The 13,108-nt window shown below is 41.2% G+C and overlaps 1 protein-coding gene across 6 annotated transcripts in view; it reads right to left on the bottom strand.

The window, feature by feature from the left end:
* Positions 1 to 11,747, bottom strand: part of POLD3 (DNA polymerase delta 3, accessory subunit) — a 114,203-nt gene extending 102,456 nt beyond the window's left edge. For 5 of the 6 annotated variants that reach the window (XR_014138740.1, XR_014138743.1, XR_014138741.1 and 2 more), the window contains exons 1-3: positions 11,582 to 11,746; positions 10,211 to 10,266; positions 1,803 to 1,905 (exon numbers count right to left, since the gene is read on the bottom strand). Coding sequence is in view for 2 of the 6 variants with exons in the window: in XM_081798825.1 (XP_081654951.1) it covers positions 1,803 to 1,905; positions 10,211 to 10,266; positions 11,582 to 11,641 (219 nt within the window). In the remaining 4 variants the exon portion in view is untranslated. Of the gene's footprint in view, positions 1 to 1,802; positions 1,906 to 10,210; positions 10,267 to 11,581 lie in introns of all 6 variants that reach the window. The other variant, XM_081798826.1, reaches the window with a different exon arrangement.
* Between the last annotated feature and the right edge of the window lie 1,361 nt (positions 11,748 to 13,108).

The raw sequence follows: 13,108 nt of genomic DNA, 5'->3' as shown, positions 1-13,108 counted from the left end.
TGGTCGGGGGCGGGAGGGATGGGGTGGCTGGGTGATAGACATTGGGGAGGGTATGTGCTATGGTGAGCGCTGTGAATTGTGCAAGACTGTTGAATCACAGATCTGCACCTCTGAAACAAATAATACATTATATGTTTAAAAAAAAAAGAAGAAGATAGCAGGAGGGGAAGAATGAAGGGGGGGAAATCGGGAGGGGGAGATGAACCATGAGAGACAATGGACTCTGAAAAACAAACTACTAAGAGTTCTAGAGGGGAGGGGGGTGGGAGGATAGGTTAGCCTGGTGATGGGTATTAAAGAGGGCATGTTCTGCATGGAGCACTGGGTGTTATATGCAAACAATGAATCATGGAACACTACATCAAAAACTAATGATGTAATGTATGGTGATTAACATAACATAAAAAAAAAAGAATGGACATGACTGGATTGGAGGCACTGACTAATTAAAGAAAGAGACAGAGGGGGTTAGTTAATCCTGGAAACAAAAGGAAAGAAGACGTTCAGATGCAAACTTGGGCAGTATCCATTCCAGAGCCATGAATGGGGAAAGGATTCTAGTGGCAGGTTTATTTCTGAGAGCAAATGAATTGGGTCTGCTTAATTTTGTGTTTCTGATATATAATGACATCTGATTCTGTCTACACTTGCAAATACCTTGATTATCATCTGGCTTGCCAAATAGCTTACCAATAAGGAAAGAAAATGCTGGTCATACAATATAAGGATCTGATCCCCATAGCAGTTGTTTCTCCTTGTAGATTACTAAATTGCCATTCCAATTTAAAATCTCACATGCTTGGGACTCTTGCTACAAGACAAATCCAATCAGTATTTTGATAAATTAGACTTTTCTGAATTTAGGACTCTAAGGGAAAGTCAAAGGGAAAGAGAAAAACATGTATTAGTGAATAATTGAGAAGGAAACCTAATCCTTGGGCTAAGTTCTATGGGCCTGAAGGTGGTGGTGGTGGGAGCAAAAGAGCCTTCAGCGTAGAGGTTTGGGGAAGTGAGAACAGAAGAGGTGTGCCTTACTTTTGGGAGGAAGCCAGAGAGGAGAAATTATCAAAGTTCCCAAGGATCAGTCCGGCACAGGGCAAGGAATGAGTTATCTCAGCAGAGACTCTGGTGCCCATCCAGGCATGGAAGTAATTGATCCCGGAGCCCCTAAGAGGGACATGAAAGTAGCCAAGAGAAAGTCAGGAGGCCTGAGAAAGCTTTGTGGTCAGGATGATGAAAACACAGCAGTGACCTGTGTTGACGGATGACCAGAGACCAGATGGGGCTATAAAAAGATACATGAGAATAAGGATGTTCCTGGCCTCTGCCTATGCACTGCATTAACTCAGCCCCCTGTCAATATCCTCATCCTTCAGCCACTCAGACATAAGCCTACCAAAATGAAAGCTCAAACTGAAATCAAGCTCAGTTAAAAAATAAATAAAATTGGACTTCCTGAACACCTGAGTTTGTGGTTTGACATCTGAACAGTCTGGAAATTAATCATCACTGTTCCCAATATACTTTCAAGAGGAAGAAAGAGGACTAACAGAGCAGTCTCCTAATGTCTTATTGCCTAAGAAAACTGCATAATCATGATATTGTCTCTGCATCACAGCTAAGATATTACCCAAACTTCGCAGAGTTTTAGGTTTAGTCTAAAAATCCAAAATAAACATCATCTTGAATTGTCTTTTAAAACTTCCATAATACTGAATCCTGTTTTTTTCCCATGTTATGTTATATAACACGGTTTATAGCTCAAACATATTTCAACTCATTATAAGATTCTGACAACTTACGGAATGTCCATTCTGAATGAGACTGCCAGACACTAAATAGGTGACATGCAGTTGGGCTCCCGAATTCTCCTTTCGCTTTCTTTCAACATAATCGTACAGCATCCTGTTCCAAACAAAAGGTACAAGTCATTACTTGTAAGAGTTTTTACCTCATCAACTCTTAATTCATGACTTAAAAGTTAGATATATTAAATCTGACAGTCTATCAGTTTTTTTTACGGGATATTTTGCTCCCATGGGCAGAAAGTTAAAAAAAGACAGACTTTAGACAGGACATACAGGTTGGGGTCAACTTGTACTGAGTTGGCACAGTGACCAAACTGAAATAAATCTAATAATAAGCCAAGAGGGACTGAACCTGCTTTAAAACAGTGGCAATAACATACAATGGATACAACGAGTCAAGAAAAAGTTCAGTCACTATGTGATCCTGGATAAGTTAATTAATTTTTCTAGGCCTCTTAATCCTGAGATATAAAACCAGGAGGCTGTATTGGATCAGTGATTCTCTTAACCTGGGATTCATATGGCCATTTATAATCCTCCACCCCCCAAAATGCAAGCAAAATGCACATGTGTTTTTTGGGGGGAGACAGTTCAGGGTTTTCAACAGATTCTCAGAGGGATTACTCTAAAACATTAAGAACCACTATGTAGATGATTATTAAGTGTTTAGTTCTGAAACTCCAATTTTGTGTTCACTCAGACTCAGTGCTGTTTCAGAACTGCAGAATGTAACAACTTACTCACACTGCCCAGTATTCGGAATATTCGTTAACCTGAAATTGCCACTCAGTGTAGAAATAATGTTGCTTTTAGTAACATCCCTACATTCATTTTTACCCTTATGTTCCAGCAAGCATCAGAAGTTGGCTTCCTGTAACAACCTACAGTTTAACGAAATAGTTTAACAAAAATAACAAAAGAGATGCATCATTTGTGTCTTTTATGTCAAGAAACATTTACTGAGTGAGTCTCTGACATGTTATACTTCTGCCAAGGATAGCTAAAAACTCAAAACTTCCAAGGGAAACTCAACCTACACTGTTAACCACTCTTCTTGAGGTATCTGCTCTCTTAGCTTCCATGATCCCATGCCCCACTGAGTCTCCTGTTACCCCTCCAACTGCTTCTGCCCCATTTCCTGCACAGACTTGACTACCTCCTCCTTTTCCATACTGCTGGAGTTCTGTTGTCAGCTATCTTTTTAAATTTATAGAGTGACCAGTCATCTAGGTGTGCCTGGATCTGGGGGGTTTCCTGAGACGTGGACTTTTAGTGCTAAAACCAACAGTCCTGGGGCACCTGGGTGGCTCAGTTGGTTAAGCAACTGCCTTCGGCTCAGGTCATGATCCTGGAGTCCCAGGATCGAGTCCCGCATCAGGCTCCCCGCACAGTGGGGAGTCTGCTTCTGCCTCTGAACCTCTCTCCTCTCGTGTTCTCTCTGTCATTCTCTCTCTCTCAGATAAATAAATAAAATCTTTAAAAAACAAAAAACAAACAAAAAAAACCAACAGTCCTAGGCATACCAGGATGGTTGGTCACCTTACTACCTATTCTCCTTTTGGTTTCATTCATCCCCATGGTTTCATTTATTCCTGTCAACAACATCATTGGCTCAAACCACACACACACGAAATCTGGGAGTCATTATCCTTCATTACTCCCTATCCAGTGAGTTGCCAAATCTCATTAGTTCTTCCTCCCAAGTAATTCTTGACTCCATGCCCCAAATCTCTTAACTGGACTGTTTCAATTTCAAGTGTCACTTCTGCCCTGCCCCTTTCCCATTCATTATCCACAAGGCCACCACCATGAAGTTTTAAAAATGTAAATCAAGTCATTTGGTCAACAAAATTTTACTTTATGTTTTATGTCTTGAGGATAGAGCAGTAAACAAAGGAGTCAAAATTCCTACCATTATAGAAAAGAGAAACAAACAATAAAGAAACAAATGAGTATATATATGTCAGACAGTAGTAAATCTATGGAAAGAAAAAAAGGTAAGGAGAATAGAAAGTACATGGGAAGTTTTGCTATTTTTTTTTTTTAAAGATTTTATTTATTTATTTGACAGAGAGAGACACAGTGAGAGAGGGAACACAAGCAGGGGGAGTGGGAGAGGGAGAAGCAGGCTTCCTGCAGAGCAGGGTGCCCGCTGCGGAACTCGATCTCAGGACCCTGGGATCATGACCTGAGCCGAAGGCAGACGCTCAACCGACTGAGCCACTCAGGCGCCCAAGTTTTGCTATTTTATATAAGGTGATTAGGGAAGGCTTCATGAGCAGAGCCCTGTAGGAAGTGAGGGAGCCACCAATGCGGATATCCTGGGGAAGAATGTTCCAGGCAGAGAGAACAGGAATGTAAAGGTTCTGAGGCAAAAATGTAAATAAGCAAGGTCCAAGGAACAGAAAAGGGACAAGTGCAGAGGAAGAAGAGTGGTAGGGGAGAGAGAGCCAAGCGCCAGATATGCAGGTCTTTATGGCTTCAAGCAAGGAAGTCTCTATGGACTTCAAACAAGGAAGTCATCAGAAGGTTTAGAACAGAAATAAGATGATCTCACCTTTTAGAAGGATTCCTACTGCAGTGTGGAGAATATACTGTTGAGGGGCAAGAGAGGAAAGAGGGAGACTAGTTAGGAGCCTACTGCAGTAATCTGGGCTAGAGATGATGGTAGCTCAAACAAGGATGTTAACAATAGAGGTAGCAATTAGTGGATGAATTCTGGGTATATTTCAAAGGGAGAAACAACAGAATTTGCTGGTGGACTGATTTTGAGGTATGAGAGAAAGAGGAGTCAAGGACGATTGGACTAAGCAACTCAAAGAATGAAGTTGTCATTCACTGAGATGGAGAAAAGCAGGTGCTTGAGGAGAAATTAGGAGTTAGGTTTTGAGGCATGTTAAGTCTGAGATGCCTATTGGTAAGTGATGTTGAAAGGTAGTTGGAATTATTCTCTGAATATCCTTGTTCCAAAGTTTTCAGTCTTTCCCTATCTCCTAAGGATTGACTCCAACACCCTAGCAATGACATGTACAACTCTTCTTGTTCTGGCTCCTATTAGCTCTCACCATTCTCCCACATTCACACCATTTTCAGTCTTAGGAAACATTCTACGTTTCCCCTTGCTCCTTTGTATGCCCTTTCTTCTGCCTAGAATGCTCTTCTCAGACCTCATCTACCTAACTCCTCATCAAGACAACAGCTCATGTGTGAAGCCTTCCCCAACACCACCAGGCTAGCAGGGCACCCCTGCCTTCTAAGTTCTAACCAAAACTATACCATACCTGTTATAGCCCTTATCACATTGTATTCTAACTACTTAGTTAGATATCTGCCTCCCCATTGGACTATAAGCTAGCTCCTTGAGGACAAAAATGTGCCCTATTCAGTATTCTTATTGATTCTTCTATCTTGTCCTCTTTAGTGTTTCCTTCCATGTAGCAATTATGCTAGGGAAGATGAGGTAATGCAGATCCATGAACATTTTAGCTTATTTATGGTAGTTAGGATCATGTTAGGAGAAGAAATGATAGGCAGGGGCCATGACCAAGATGCTCTCAAGCTTGCTGGCTAAATGCATTCTCTTTTATCTACAACTTGTAGTCTTATCTCTATCATCACAGCCATTGTCCTCTATGCACTTGTCTCCCCAAATCAACCCAAGTTCTCTTTTATATTAACAAGGTCAAAACTGCACAAACTTTTTAAAAAATAATTTCCTGGGGTGCTTGGCTGGCTCAGTCAGTAGAGCATGCAATGGTTGATCTCGGGGTTGTAAGTTTGAGCCCCATGCTGGGTGTAGAGATTACTTAAAAATAAAATTTTTAAAAATAATAATAATAATAATTTCTGTATATCTTTTGAGTCTCTAAAATATGTTTATCTAATTGAATTACACCATTTTATCTTTACTGACAAAATATGCAAAATATTCTTAAATATCAAATGACAACAAATGACTTCTTATAAGATGCACCTCCAACACACGATTAACTATATTTCTCATTTTAATTTGTTAATTTTGCCTGATCAGTTCCACCCATAATTTTCCCTAGGATGAATACAGTGTATAGTCTATACTGTCTTCCCTAACCTATTTTAATTCCTTCACAGCATTTTTACAACCTGAATTTATCTTGTTTAAATCAATGATGAGAAAGATCTAGTCTGTCAGGTTTACTGTTTTATGACACAGTCTAAAATAATGCTAAAAATAAGAAATGAAAAAATACTTCTTTAACAAATCCAGTCAAATCAATAACAACCATGCCCAGTCACTGCCCTCAGTGCCACCAATGATACTTAAAATGCTTTCACTATAGATTAAATTTTAAAAAGATGATAGGACACTTAAGTCTCAATTTTCTCAACTGTTAAAAGAAGTTGGTAACACCCAGCATATTGGACTGTTAAAAGATTAGGGGAGATAGGTATTTGTGAAAATATCTACCATAGTGTTTAGTACTCACTCAACAAATATTTATTGGCGCCTATTATGAGCCAGGCACTGAAGATACAATGATTGTGGCATACTGTATTTTCCAAAGATGGCTACGACAACATCTCCCATCCCACATGCTCTTCTACATTCTCCCATAGGGAGGTGGAGTCCATCCCCCGCCCCTTGAACGTGGGAGGGCTAGTGATTCATTTTATCCAAAAGAATGAAGCAGACATGACACTGCTTGACTTCTGACACTAGTTGGAAAAGGCAATCAGCTTCTGCCTTGCTCTGGAACACTAGCTTTTGGAGTCCAGAGCTGCTGTGTAAGAAGTCCAACCACCTGGAGACACCATGCCCTGACAAAGCCCAGGCCATATAGAAAGACATACGCAATGTCTGATCTACAGCCCCAGCTGAAGTCCCAGCAGATGGCCAGCATCAACTGCCAGATATTTGTATAAAGATGCCCACAGGGGCGCCTGGCTGGCTCAGTCGGTTAAGTGGCTGCCTTGGCTCAGGTCATGATCCCAGGGTCCTGGGATAGAGCCCCACCTTGGGCCCCTTGTTCATTGGGGAGCCTGCTTCTCCCCTGCCTGCCGCTCCCCCTGCTTGTGCTTGCTCTCTCCCTCTATATCAACTAAAAAAAAAAAAAAGATGCCCACAGATGATCAGGTCCCTGCCATTGAGGCTTCCCAGCTGAAGCACCAGACATTATGGAGCAGAGATAAACCATTCTCACTGTGCCCCGCCCAAATTCCAAACCAAAAGAATCTATGAACATAATAAAATGGTTGTTTCAAGCTGCTAAATTTTGGGATAATTTGTTTCATAGCAATAGTAATTGGAAAAGTGATCAACGTGATAAGCGTGTAACCCATCTTCATGGAGTTTATATTCTAGTGAAGGCGGGCAGCCCTAGAAAATGTCAGATGGTAATAATTATAAAATTCTGGATCAACTGGATATCCAGACGCAAAGAAATGAAACTGGACCTTTCCTTACACCATATACAAAATGATTCCTGGAAGAAATAGTGCCTCTTTACATATTTTAGGGCTTAATTTAAAATTAGCTTGAGTTGGGGCAGCCAGGTGGCTCAGTTAAGTGTCCAGCTCTTGATTTCGGCTCAGGTCATGATCTCAGGGGTGTGGGATTGAGCCCCGCGCTGGGCTCTGCACTGGGCGTGGAGCCTGCTTGAGATACTCTCTCCCCCTCTTCCTCTGCCCCTCTCCCCATCCCTCCCTAAAAAAATAAAAAATAAAAATAAAATTGGGGCGCCTGGGTGGCTCAGTTGGTTAAGCGACTGCCTTCGGCTCAGGTCATGATCCTGGAGTCCCTGGATCGAGTCCCGCATCGGGCTCCCTGCTCAGCAGGGGGTCTGCTTCTCCCTCTGACCCTCCCCCCTCTCATGCTCTCTATCTGTCACTCTTTCTATCTCAAATAAATAAATAAAAAATCTTTAAAAAAATAAAAAAATAAAAAATAAATAAATAAATAAAAATAAAATTGGCTTGAGCCAACACCTAATTTGAAAACTACAGTGTATTCTTGTGAGGTCTGAAGTATTTTTAAGATGTTAACAAGCACATGATACGTAGAAACCTTGAATATAGTGATAATTACTGCTGTAAGAGCTAAAACTACAAAACTCTTAGAATAAAACATAGAAGTAAATCTTCATGACCTTAGGTTGAGCAAAGCCTTCTTAGATAATATATACAAAGCACAAGCAACAAAAGATAAAAGAAACAGGGGCGCCTGGCTGGCTCAATAGGTAGAGCATGTGATTCTTGACCTTGGGGTTGTGAGCTCAAGCCCCACATTGGGCATAGAGCTTACTTAAAAAAGATAAAGGAAATAAATTGGGCTTCATCAACAATAAAAACTTTGGTGCTTCAAAAAGTACCATCAAGAAAGTGCAAAGACAACCCACAGAATAGGATAAAATTCTTGCAAATCATATATCTGATCACATGCTCACTTCGGCAGCACACACGTATTTGATCAGGGTCTTTTATCCATAGTCTTTACAACTTAACAATAAGAAGACAACCCAGTGAAAAAATAGACAAAGGATCTGAACAGGTATAGATAAACAAACAGCTAATAAGCACATGAAAAGATGATCAACATCATTGGTCATTATGGAAATGCAAATCAAATCAAAACCATAATATCACTTCATACCCACTAGGAGATGGCTAAAATAAAGGCAGATGATAAAGAGCTGGCAAGAATGTGGAGAAATTGGAACCCCCATACCTTACTGGTGGGATTTTAAATTAGTGCAGCCACTTTAAAAAACAGCTTGGCAGTTCCTCAAAATGTTATATATGACCCAGAAATAGGTATATATCCGAGAACTGAATACATATGTCCACATAAGAACTTGTATACAAATGTTCATAGTAGCATTATTCGTAATACCCAAAATGTGGAAACAACCCAAAGGTCCATCAATAGATGATGATAAATAAAATATACTATTTAAGTATGTTATGGGTTGAATTGTGTCCCTGTTCTCCCCCTCTTCCGCCCCACAAAAAGGTATGTTGAAGTCCTAACCACCAGTGCCTCAGAGTGTGACCTTCCTTGGAAAGAGGATCTTTGCAGACATAATTAGTTAAGATGAGGTCATACTGGAGTAGGGTGGGCTCCTAAGCCAATATGACTGGTATCCTTATATGATAGCCAGGTGAAGATATGGCACACAGGAAGAATGCCATGTGACAAGAAACCAGACACTAGGGTTATGCAGCTGTAAGCCAAAGAATGCCAAAGACTGCCAGCAAACCACCAGAATCTATATTCTATAAAAATTACAGGTAATCAAGGTAAACTACAATAAAATTACAGGCAACTTTATTTCATCCCCAGCCCTCAATATGCACCTTTAAGCCCCAACAGGCTTATATAATAATAGTTATTTCATAAACATCTGTAACCATAACAATTAGGCTTATATAGGTCCATTCTGAAAGTTACCTGAAACTCTTGGGTTCGGGTCAGCACTGGCATTAGCAACAGAAATCTCAGATAGTCAAAATTAGTCCAAATTCATCCCTAGGCCAAGAGTTTCAGGTCTTGAACGCATGAACATCACAGTCAAAGCCAGATTCTAGGTCTGTCAAACAGCAGTTCACATAAAGCCAAATGAACCGATTCTAGATAATCAGGAATTTTCTAAGACACATGGAACATTCCCTGACTCAAAGAAAGCTCCCATGACTCAAAGAATGGGGAAAAATCAGACCATTTTCAGGAATAAAGTGAACTAAATGGGTATTTAACTTAATATATGTGCCCTCAGCCTGTTCACCAATTCCTCCCCTTCGGACAGAGACAACATCTTTAAGAAATTCTGAAGTTAATTCAAAAGCTTGCCTTTTCCCTTTTGGCCTCAAGTTGCACTACAAGTTTCAGCAAGCAAAGGTTGTACAGCAAAGTTCAAGAAGGGCAATGCTCTGTGCCACCCTGAACACTCCCTTTTTATTTTCACTTAAATAGTTCTCCCCAGTTTTATACTCTCACACAGCTTGTGTCAAACACCTGCTGACCTCATTATGAAGGTACTTCAGTAACACCCAGATGTGGGCCTAAGGAACACATATGAAAATGTAACAAAGATATAAGATAACAGGTATATAAAACCTGAGATGTAAACAGATTTGGCTAGCCCACTTAATAAATTTGAAATAACAAAGTGATGTTAACCAGAAGCCAACGCTACAAATAAATCCAGTAAATGTATCACCACACATTTGTATATAAGTCCACCTATCTCCTAAATAATAGACAAATCTAGTATACCGTAGTAAAAATAGTGTTCTTTCCTATTTTCCAAGGGAAGAAAAAATCTCTAACTTCAAGGCTATCTGTAAAGCTTAAAACAAAGCAAAACAAAAAACAAACAAAACAAACAACTCCAATGTGAGTAAAATTAGTAGTAAATTGGACTTACTGTTTGGCCTGGTTAACATGAACTCCTAGTGTATAGCTCAGCCATTTGTATGTCACCTGTAAGAAGAGGAATTGTTTTTTTAACATCAGACGATTCCAGAGTGTAGGTCAGTCCTAAGGGCTCCTAAAGATTCCCACTCTTAGATGATTATGCCTTATAAATTACAGTAGATGCCACCCTAGTTTTGCCAAGAACCATCCATCTGGGCAGGTACGACTGAGATCTTTATCTTACAAATACTAAAAAGGCTAATTAACGGGAGAGTCTAAAAAGAAAGGCTGATTATACAAAGAAAAAGCTCTCATTTTTCCTCACATTCTTTGTTTTACTAGTGCCCTTTTCACATTGTGTCTTTTTTTGTGGCCACCACTGGTAACTATTAAAACTCATCCAAAAGCTAGATTACTTTGAAGTGTATGACTCAAACTTCTAAGAAAAGTTGCAGCCATACAAACATTAACAGGCACAGGTGGTGCAGGGGCAAGGGAATGAAAGAAGTGGATGACTACTGTATCTGCGGTTAGATTGAAACCACTGGCATCAAGCCTTGATCTTCCGTCCATCCTTCCTTGGGCTCTCCTGTCATTTGTCACTTCCTTGTATGCTCCTCATCTCCTGAAGTCTTCCAATTCTAAATGCTGAGTTTCCAATAATTAAGACTTACACAGGCGAGGCAAAGCATTAGCAAAAGAGACTAACCTAGGTTGGAAAACTGCCTATCCCTTACTAACCAAAAATAAGTAAGTTATTTGGCCCCTCTGCTTCAACTTTCTTTTTTAGGGATACTTCCACGGCCCTCTGGGTGGGTCGCTGTAACCATTAAATGTAATAATGCATATCCCAAGCTCACAGTAGGCACTCAATTACCACGGTTTGCAAAGTCCATTCACATTCATCGTCTCACTGGATCTTTCATTCCAACCCTGGGAAGCAGATCAAGGCTATGAATACCAAACTTCCTAGAGGAGGAAACCGACTGTTGTAAGGTTAAACAAGTGGTCACCTAACCCAATTAAGGTACAATTTCCTCAACAGAAAACTTGGGACTTGAAACTCCAACCACCTTATCAGATAGGTGTAGAAACGCCTTAGAATTTTTATCTACCAGTACCCTTCCCTCCACGCCTCTCCTTCTTGACCCCTGCTCCTTGCCAGTGCCCAGCACGCCCACCCAAGGCACGCGGACTTGCGCGCGCGCCAAAGAAATACCCCCCGCGAGTCCTCGCTCGCCCTGGGGCACGAGACGTGGGGACTTGTCTCCCCTCGGCCAGTCCCCAACAGGCCAAGCGCAGAGGGGTCAAGGCCCCCGCCACCCTCGCCGGGCCCAGGACTCTAGTCGCATGCCCACATTCCCCAGTCCTAGATCCTCACGATCTTGTTCTGGTCCGTGACGAACTCGTCTATATTTTCCAGATAAAGCTGGTCCGCCATGGTGCTGCGGAGCTATGAGCCCCGCCACTACAACCGCAGCTCCCGCCGGCGGGAAACGTCTTTCCTCTCTCCCGGGTCCCGGGTCGTTTCCCACAGCAACGGAGGCGACGCGCTACGGCGGCCGCCCGAGGGTCAAACTAGTCTCGGAGACGGCGCAGACTCAAGTAGGCGGAGCTAGTAGGTAGGAGAGGACGGAAGTGAGGAGCTAGGTTCGTGAGCGTGATCTGGAGGGGGTGTTTTTGGAACCAGTGTTTCACTGCTACAGCGTAATGATTAACCCAGGGCAAAAGACCTCATTTGTAGGAGCCACAACCTTACCACCTGTAAACTGATAAAATAATCCTTGCCCTTTCATACCTTTATTCAACAAAGGTTTATCAAGTACCTAGTCCAGGTACTGGGGACACAGCAGTGAATGATAAAGACAGAAGTAAACCAGTAATTTTAGTAGAGTGATGGCAGCTGGGATAAAGTGCAGCTTGTTATAATTCCTCAGAATTGAGAAATTACGGATGGTTTTCCAGAAGGGATGGGCGAAGAGAAATGTTTCAGATAGAGGCAGGGGCATTTGCTGGGAAGAAAAAAAGAGTTCGTTGTAGCTAAAATGTTGGGAGAAGAGTCCACTGAAGGGAGGTGAGACGGGAGAAGGTAATTCATGCTGCACCTATGAGGTTGTGTGAAGGGGCACAAGAACTTTATTCTAAGGAAAAGGTTTCAGGTTGGGGGATTTCAACTAAAATTTCTCCTAACATCAGCTAAAGTACCCATAATAATTGATTTCAGCATAAGCCAGTGTAGTTCAGTAGGGCACCATGGTGGAAAATGGAGCAAGCTCTAGAGTTAGACCCTGGATTTGAATCCTGGTTTTGATCATTGTTGTGTGACCTTAAGTAAGTTATTTAACCACTGCAAGCCTGTTACCCTATCTATAATACAGAAATAATAATAGTACCCACTTAAAACTTTTGTTGCAACATGTACTCATTCACAACAGCAGAAACCTACTAAGGGCCAGGCACTGTTCTGGGTGCCGGGGATATAGCCATGATTAATAATACACAAGAGCTTGCTCACATGTAGCTTACATTCTCATAAAGATATTTGAGGGATGGTAATGGCTTAAAATAGGATAGCGGTAGTGGAAATTGAGAGAACTGAGTGACTTAGGTTTTCTTTTTAGAGTCAGCAAAACCTGCTGATGAATTAGATGAATAGAATGTAGGAAATACAGGAATGAAGGAAAATACCTAGATTTGGAATCTAAATCTTTAGGTAAATTGTGACGCATTTGACTACTGAGCTGTGGAAGCCAGAGAGAGCAGATGAGAAAATCAAAGAATTCTATTTGGCCATAGTTGTAATTGAGAAAACCCTCATATCATGCATGCACACAATAAAATCAATAACAGTTGGGTTATATTACTATACACCAGGCACACTGTACTAGGTGCTTTGAGAGTGAGATGT

This window comes from Leptonychotes weddellii, chromosome 11, assembly GCF_054177405.1.
Source record: "Leptonychotes weddellii isolate Sample4059 chromosome 11, ASM5417740v2, whole genome shotgun sequence".
Classification (NCBI taxonomy): domain Eukaryota; kingdom Metazoa; phylum Chordata; class Mammalia; order Carnivora; family Phocidae; genus Leptonychotes; species Leptonychotes weddellii.
Note: the sequence above shows the minus strand (reverse complement) of the source record. Positions and strands in the feature narration are given on the sequence as shown.